The sequence below is a fragment of the Diadema setosum genome, chromosome 4, assembly GCF_964275005.1.
Source record: "Diadema setosum chromosome 4, eeDiaSeto1, whole genome shotgun sequence".
Taxonomy (NCBI): Eukaryota; Metazoa; Echinodermata; class Echinoidea; order Diadematoida; family Diadematidae; genus Diadema; species Diadema setosum.
This window is the reverse complement of record NC_092688.1, coordinates 5,863,934-5,872,845: the sequence shown is the minus strand read 5'-3', so window position 1 is coordinate 5,872,845 and position 8,912 is coordinate 5,863,934. Positions and strand designations below refer to the sequence as shown.

The 8,912-nt window shown below is 38.3% G+C and overlaps 1 protein-coding gene across 1 annotated transcript; it reads left to right on the top strand.

The window, feature by feature from the left end:
- The first annotated feature begins 7,512 nt into the window (after positions 1–7,512).
- LOC140227443 (uncharacterized) lies at positions 7,513–8,591 on the top strand. The gene is made up of 2 exons (XM_072307848.1): positions 7,513–7,713; positions 8,121–8,591. Exons 1-2 carry the CDS (start codon positions 7,513–7,515, stop codon positions 8,589–8,591), a joined length of 672 nt encoding a protein of 223 aa, XP_072163949.1.
- The last annotated feature ends 321 nt before the right edge of the window (positions 8,592–8,912 follow it).

The following is an 8,912-nucleotide window of genomic DNA, read 5'->3' as shown; positions in this document are numbered from 1 at the left end:
GTGTGCGTGGCAAGTGAAGTTAGTCATTGAAAAAAAAATCAAAACAATTGTAGCCAATGATAGTATGATACGATGCACCAAACGAGTGGTCTAGCATTATTGGCGATTTGAGAAATTTCGATCGCGGCTGTAAGCAAGTGTGATCAATATTTTTGTTTCACGCATCTGTTATCGCTCGTGTCTTTTGTTCGCGATCCGCCAACGCTTTGCAGGCTATTTAACCCAGTCATTACCACAGGCGACTGCGCTGCGGAAGGTTCCGATGGTGCTTGAATATAGTGGCGCCTAAGAGGTTTAAAATTGCAGTTTGTTCATAGCGCATTCACTCTTCAGTAAGGGATTTCCGCTAAGAGCGGAACACGTCTCACTGCATCAGAGGCGTTGTCGAGGGAAGGTTGGTTCAACCTTGGTCTGGTCCGCCCGTTACACCATGCTGCTTTCGCGCTGTTTCGATGGTGCTGTAGTCGGCATTTTGCTTTTGGCAGTCGGTGTACTGTCTGCAGGTTTGGGAAAGACAGAACAGAAAAAGATTGTCAGCGGCAGAATCGAGGTGAGACACTCATGCATTCTTTTTCCCTTTGCGTCTGTATGTTTTACTATTCATGAAAACGGCTTATCTGCCTGACCAATTATTATCATCATTTTTTTTTAATGAAGATGATTCAATGTCTATTCACTTGAATTATCTCTTTTAGAAAACAGGGGATTATATTGCCCAGGGGTCATTACTAGTAATTGTTATATGGAAGAGTAAGAGTAGGGAAAGTGTGCTTTTCATTCTTGATAATCACTTTCTTTATATCATTGTCCATGTGTGACATCACAAACTGATTCATAGTGTTCTCATCCAGCAATGACAGCACAATCATAACTTTTGAAAAGCTGGCCCAATTTTCGTCAAAGTTTTCACTAATGAGTTCCAATGATATTGCCGCATTTACTCAGTGTATATTGTATATTTAAGTTCCATACCCTTTTACTTAATATGGTTAGTGGACACGTCATGAAAGAGATCATCTCAACTAAACATGAATACATCTGATGAGAACAGCTGCCGACACATTTTTTTTTTTTTTACTTTCCCCTCGAATTACCAGAAGTTGCGATTGCCACAACGCATGTAAATAGGCCTAAGTGCGAAATGTCACCTCTCGAACGCACAGCAGATAGGTGTCAGAAATATCACCAATCATTGTCCTTTGTATGGTGAGTTCATCCACAATGACCTTGCTCACATCTGCACAACTGCTGTACACGTGTTGTATGGTGAGTTTGTTTAATTGCACCCTCAAGACACGTAATAAAGGCCATCAACCATTATGATGCTTACTACAATATCTTGTGAATTACATAAATTGTCAAAATATCCATATCTATATGTGTAATTGTGCATTTTTCGTGGTTTTTTTTTTTGTTGCTATTCATAGAACATAATAATGGAGATTGCGTTCATACCTAATGTTCTAAGATGATCACGATATTTAATTCCCTATTCATAATAGTTTGTTGTTGATACCAATATGTCTCTGAGCTATAATGTTGAACTACAAAAATCTCCTGCTTTTCTTTTTTTCCCCGCAAATCCTATCGACTTTCGACTTACTGTTCACGTAGATTCCCTCCTCATACCACGATAAATCCCGCGTCCTGTACAATAGATCATCGGATTAGTTTGTCGCAACCTACAACTTTTGTCAATATCTACTTACTCCATTGCATCAGTTAAAGTTACAATGATGTAATAGCATAATCATGTATAGCTTTGAACACACAAAAAGAATTGAGATCTAGTCCACGGACTGTGAAAATATTCATTGGCGACACATTATCACCAACACAATAAAACCACGCTGACACGCGAGTGTGCAAGTTACGTCAAATTCGTGCTTGCTTTAGTCCTAGACTGAATTTGAATATTTGGTATAGTTTTACATTATGTTGTTGATTTGTGCCATGATGATCACATTGATTACTTGAAGAAAATGATAAAATATAAGAAGAAGTAAGCCAGATGTAGTGTATCGCAACCTAGAGCCTTATCCAAACTCAAACTCACTGTTCCTTCCTTCACAGAGCTGCCAGGGATGACAACTGAACTCCCTCCCCGAAGTGAGGGCATTTATCTTCGAAGACCTGCCGTATTAGTATCCTTTTTTTTAGGGGGTGTTGGTTTTTTTTTATTTAGGCCAATATATATATATATATATATATATATATATATATATATATATTTCACATTTAGTCTATATACTCTGAATTTCGTCAACTGTAATGGGACTGGAGAATTAGCTTCGACTTATAAGCTACTGACTTTATACATACCGGAGCCACCAATGACTTAGTGAGAGGGAAATAGAAGAAAAAACAGAAGAATGAGACAAAATTGTATTATTAAGGTAGAAATGTATGCTTTAGAATCAAATATTGCATATCTTAATTTGTCTGTATAAATAAATGTATTTTTGCCAATTTGTTCGTGATTATGTGTTATTGTAATTGTCGAGTGTGTCTTTTATTATGTAAGATGTATTTACATGATATTCTGTATTGTCCTTTGTCTTTGCCTTGTGTCTCCTGTTTAATCCTGGAGGCAAACGAGGCCTTTCATGTCACATTATTTATTCATATAATAAAGAATGTTGAACAGCAACAACATATCGCATATAAGCAACAAAAGGGCAGGCAGGAAATTACTCAAAAAAGGAGACAAAATACACCGAAGTTGTATTCAAGTGATACGTATATAGATAGAAGCACTGGAATATAAAGACATTGAAGCGAAATTTGCATCATCGATGGGTATTACAGAATCTGGCGTAGCATGTACCAATTAGGACAAGGAGAATTACATTTGTCTTTTTATCACATTATTGCTGATTATATAATTGTTCAGATTGAGAGAAGATGAATTCATGTTAACCTTAATTTTAATGCACACACAGTCACGATGTCAAATTTGAAGTTATTCCCCATGCTAATCCAGATTTGCTTCTTCTTGACGCAGAAGGAAAGACGATTGAGGTGATAACTAACTCTTGTTTTGATATGTTTTGTTTTGTTTAGCTTGTTCGTTTATTAATTTATTTGTTTGTTTGTTCGTTTTTCGTAGTACATGTTAAAAGCAGCAGATTTTATACAGGACTGCCAGGTCGCTACTTGACGTTAAACAGAATACATCATGCCTCTTCTGCATTTTGGATATTTTCAAATTTCCAAACATTCAAGACAACATGCAGGTTCCCACATGGAAATCTTCTGCAGGGTGTAATACTATGACTGAACTGTATCCCTTATAACACAACGAACTCATAGTAGTCTTCCATCTCTATAGACAGCTGGGACAAACCATTACCACTTAATGGGATTAAAAGTTTATAGAATAATGAAATTGGGGTTTGATTTTCTTCCGTGTTTATGCATTTTGCTTACTTTTTCGAGCCTTTGGAGATAAAAATCATCATCATTATTTTTTTTTTTTCTGGCAGTGTTTCAGAAATAGCTAAGAGACCTATGATGAATATGCAATATGGAGTACTGAGAGGCAACGCACATTTTCTCGTTCGCTGTCCAACGCTCCATAAATTTCCTTTATTAGATATTGTTTTCGCTAGGGCGAAATGTCGATCATCAAGTCTGATATTCGTGTTTTGATTCTTGCAATCATTCTCTCTCGGTTAACAGCGAATAGATCTGGCTCCATATGATCGCGCTGGACTGAAACGGCTCATGAAGAAGCATGGCTTTAAAAAGTCAAAGAAGATAAAGGAAGACTTTTACAGAGATGAGCTGTAGAAGACTGGACACGAGATCAAACCTGAACGAGACCAAGCGGGGACTTCCGTGACAGAAGACTCGATGTAATGAGACTGATGTTGATATGTGACCTAAATCTTGAGCAGTTCAAATCGTAATGAATAGTTTCGATGGAAACATTGCTAACTCCATCACCCATGTTATAAAGGGATAGTAAAGTATTGGTGGAGATTAGGATAAGGCTTTTGTTTGCGAGATACCAAGATACCACATGAAGTAGTGCAGAGCATACCATTCTAAGAGGAATTCAAGGTTATTAAATGAAAATTGGTTTTGGAATGGCTGACATCCAAAAACAAAGTAAAACAAAGCGATTGTACTAAAAGGTGGGTAAAAGCTTTTGTTCGGATCGCTTTGTTTGGGATATCTCATCCATTTAAACACCAATTTCCATCAAATAAACTTTGAATCCCTCTGGGAATTCCATGCTCTTTCACATTTCATGTGAGATTTCTTATTATCTCATTAAAAAAAATGTCAGAAACCTGAATTTAGGACTCAACCAAAACCATGCGATCCCTTTAAGTTGTCCATTTTATTTAATGATAAAGCCGCGGTCAAAGTCACAATACTTGAAGCTAAATTTGAAGTCCCCTACTAAGCTTTGTTTAAATAGATGTACTAGGATTATTTTCCTCAGTGACGTCACCTTCAAATCCAGATCGATTCAAAATAATTATCATTAGTTGGTATGAATGGTCATGTATAGTTTTGTTTCATTCCAAAAATCTGTTCTCACAAACTTGCCCGACCAGTCTCTGAATGTATAGCATTGCTCGATCCCCTCTGTCTCAGGATTTCATGCGGTGATACAAGGTGTAACATTGTATAATGTATGTATAATACACCCCTTTGATAATGAATACAAATTATTGTAGATGTGAATTTGATGATGCTAGATAAAGATTTACCACGCAACAGCACGAATTGGAAAGGACAACATCGATATTTATGTGAACTGCATTCTATGACGCGATCTGCGGAAATCTTCGTACAAGAAGGTCGTAGGTAGCTGAAAAGGGGTTCGATTTTAGATTCCCGTGTTGTGCACATAAATATCTGTGATCTCCTTACGTTTCAGTAATCCTACGTTGTTGAAATTGCAACTTTTCGTTGTAATTGTTAAGACGGTCATGACGGTATAGTGTACTTGCAACGTACCTGTGTACTGTCTTGATTAAAACAACACATGAAAAACAAATTTTCAGACACATTCTATGTCATTTCTTTTTAAATCCTTCTAAAATAAACTGTCGACATTAATCTGTAAATTACGCAGAATTCTACTGCGCCTGATGTGTGTATATATATATATATATATATATATATATATATATACATGTGTGTGTGTGTGTGTATGTGTGTGTGTACACAACTGTGAATGTTAATATTTACACTCGATTGGACTGAACATGGTTTGCCTCTGTCTTCCTCTCAAAAGAAACATCTACATGTATTCCATAATTCATAATAAAATAGCACAGGAAAAATTGGCCCCTTTATAATGAAGTGTAATGAGACTATAAAAGAAGGTGCTCAACTAAAGCCACCGATATGAATTTTCAGTATAAAAGATTATTCGGCACAGGATCATCAACTCAGTTAGCATTACAGAACAACAACAGAAAATATGCGGCCTTACTGTATCGAAGGATTCAGTAAAGAACATAAAGAATCGTATGAGAATAAATACCATTCGATATGATAGATGTATTCGACTCATAATTATTAAAAAAAGACAAGCAGTGTCGTCCAAGCAAACATATACCGTATACGCAATTAACAACACTGTCATATATGAGCCCCCCCCCAAAAAAAAAAAAAGAAAAAAAAAGAAAAAAAGAAAAAAGGAAGACGAGCAAGAAGAAGACCTACATATTATGTCAAGGTATCTATTCTACCATACATGTATTCCTAAGGAAATCTGCAGAACACTAGCTGCGTGCTTCCAAAGAAATCGCAGCATCATGGACTTAAGAGTGTATTGTGTGGTTGATGAAGGAACATACCTGACAATGTTGTTTTAATAACAAGGACAGGACCCTCTTCAGTGAAGTGCCAAAATTTGATGAAGACTCTCCTAGGATATCTTGGCTAAATAAGATTCAATTCAATTCAATTCAATTCAATCCAATCCAGTAAAGGTTCATTCACAATAAAACAAGATCCTGCAGCTCAAAAGCTGCAATTGTTCATTTTACAAAACACATATGACATTTAAAAAAAACCATATGAAATTAGCTATCAATATGACGAAAATACAGTGCAAGTGGTGGAAGATATTGAACAGTGAAAAAAATAATTACAAGCCATCTAATAACCACACTAAGCATGGACTGGTTGAGTTTCTAACACATGAAATGATTGAGTTTCCAAAACTATTTTTAATCTATTGCCTTGATTGCCTAAGATAAATTCCTTCGTAATGCCATTATCATCATCAGGGGCGGATCCAGGAATTCCGTAAAGGGGAGGCGCCTTTACGAAATTAAAGGGGAGGCGCAGCCCCCCCCCCCCGTATTTTCCTTTTTATTTCTTTCGTTTTAACAATCTAAAGAGGGGGCGCGCGTCCGGTGCGCCCCTCTGGATCCGCCACTGATCGTCATCATCACCATCATCATCATCATCATCATCATCATTCCAATGGTGCTCGGGAGCAGGCATAACAATAGAATGGAATGTATTTATGGCTGTTCTTTTTCCTAGCTTTTTCTATAGCTTAGTATCATAGGTAACGAACCATTTCATTCACCTGCTCCCTTGAAGTAAGTTTATAACGCAGGATGTCAGTGGATGCTCTTAGGTATAGAGGGCTAGCCTCCGGTAAGCATTATTGTGGGACAACTTTTGTGAACAAAGCATGCATGACATTGGATTACGTTCTAACAACGGTATATTTGACTTAAGCTAATGCCTACAAAATATCAACAGAGTAAACGGTATAGTGACATTATAGTTTTTATTTTTTAGTTAAAGTTTCACATTACGAAGCCCGAACGGGTATCAATTTGTTATGGAGCGTATAGCGTATGGAGCGTATGAGTGCATGTATATCCTGTTTGAACATCACAGCTTCGCTTTCGCATGGTCTATACGACACTATGCGACTCGAATAAGATTGAGATTGACAGACGGACATTGACTGACGGACTCCCCATTCTCATCAACATAAAAGTCTTTATAACTTACGTCTAACTTGAATCACATCTCATATTATAACACCTCCATTGAGAGGAGGCAGGGCAGATCCGAACATTCCTCGAACAATAGCACAAACAAATGCCGAAAGTGTGACAAGTGAAATGGAACGAAAGGAGCAATGATTAAAGCGTACGCACCGCGCACGAGTTATTAGGTTATTGTCAGTGTATTGTTGGAGTAAGCAGTTTGATCTTTACCGGCAAATTAATGACCTTCCATGATTGGTCAGAGGTGCATGCTTGTGTTTAAAGCAAAATAGATCTACCGCCTCGTCCGTCCCGTTAATCCCATTGGTTACATAGTTTGACCAATCAACTTTTCCCATACTACACAGTACAGATAGGAATTAACTTTCATTGAAATAAAAACTACGGACCGGAGTCAACTGGGATGGAAGCTAATCACAAGCAATCTGCCTTCTTACCTGGCTGAACATCCGAACAAGATTACCCGTCACTGATCCCTCAAACATCTCTAAGGCTATAATCGCTGTCCGACATGGCTGATTCGTCGCCCTCACTTCTCATTCACGTCCCGATGTCTGCTCCTTCCAAGCGACCTCGACCTCGACGTAAGACTAGGTTCACCGAATGGCAACTCGAGAGACTGAAGGCCGAGTTCGACATCGACCAATATCCCGACTACGTTTCAAGGAAGAAACTGGCTGCTACACTGGGCCTGAATGAAGACAGAATACATGTAGGTTTCATTGTCATCCTAAATATACGGCATAGTATCTGGCATGAAAAGATGTAGTCGACCAGTATTTAAGTTGTTAATTCATTCAAATAATTCAAATTGGGTTTTAAACGACACTACATATTAATATTGCTGATAGTCACGGAGTTTCTTAATTTGAAATATCCAATTTAATTATGTCCAATATAAGCATAACATCGGCAGCAAACACAACAACCTCTCATTTAAAATTCTTCATACTTTAACTGAAGTATACTGATTCAGTTTTTATATAAATCAAACTGTAACCGAAAATGTGTAATGTCTCAAGAGGCAGAACTGATTAGGCTTTGCATGAGGACAGAATGACATCAGACTGTTGGTTTTTGGGGCTTGGCTTAATCCTGATTTCATCATTTTCATTCCAGGTCTGGTTTCAGAACCGTCGCTCACGTCATTGTCCATCCTCCCTCAAGTCCTTCTCACCTTCCATCAACAACCGTCTCGACGTTGCGGACAGTGAGATTGAATGCCTGCGTAAGAGGAAACACTTTGCTACAAGCGACGTCATCGACCAGGAGAACACACCGCAGCCTAAGAAGTTCGCCATCAACGACTCACCGATATCAGTCGATTTCCTGTCTCGTAGCAGCCGATCACCGGATTTCTGGTCGACTTTCCGTATAAGCGAGGAGCGTGACGTCATCAATTTGCAGCAGACGACATCTCATCGCAAGCAGCAAGGGGCCACCAATCCCTTGATGTCTGTAGACTTTCTCTCCCGAAGCAGCCGACCGACTTCTTCGTATCCATCGCCATACCGTGAAGGGAGTCTCTACCACAGCCCGTCGCCATTCTACATGTTTGGTCATCCTTATGTCTTCGTTGTTCCTCACTGAACACTGTGATGCTGCCGAACTTTCGAAGGACTGACGTATCACCATTGGAGTCTCTATTACCGCAAAGCTATAGACCATCGCCATCCTATGTATTATTAATTTTGTCAACGATTTCAGTATTTATTAATAATCAGGCCTCGTGGAATTTGGACATTCGTCGTGACGAGTCGTTGTAAAATGTGTTCTGTGGTGTTCTGTGGAGCCACGGTTTTGTTTGCGTTATCATAGTGATGCAATATGACTTTCAGCGTTGAACGGAATTCTGAGTTACGATTGTAAATAAATACACCTGTTTATTACCAAATCATTTTCTTTGAACAA

What these genes read in the sequence shown, in the direction of transcription:
- LOC140227443 (XM_072307848.1), top strand. Translation starts at nt 7,513, where the DNA reads ATGGCTGATTCGTCGCCCTCACTTCTCATTCACGTCCCGATGTCTGCT. An exon ending in TGAATGAAGACAGAATACAT is followed by an intron (nt 7,714 to 8,120) that starts GTAGGTTTCATT and finishes TTTTCATTCCAG; the next exon opens with GTCTGGTTTCAGAACCGTCG.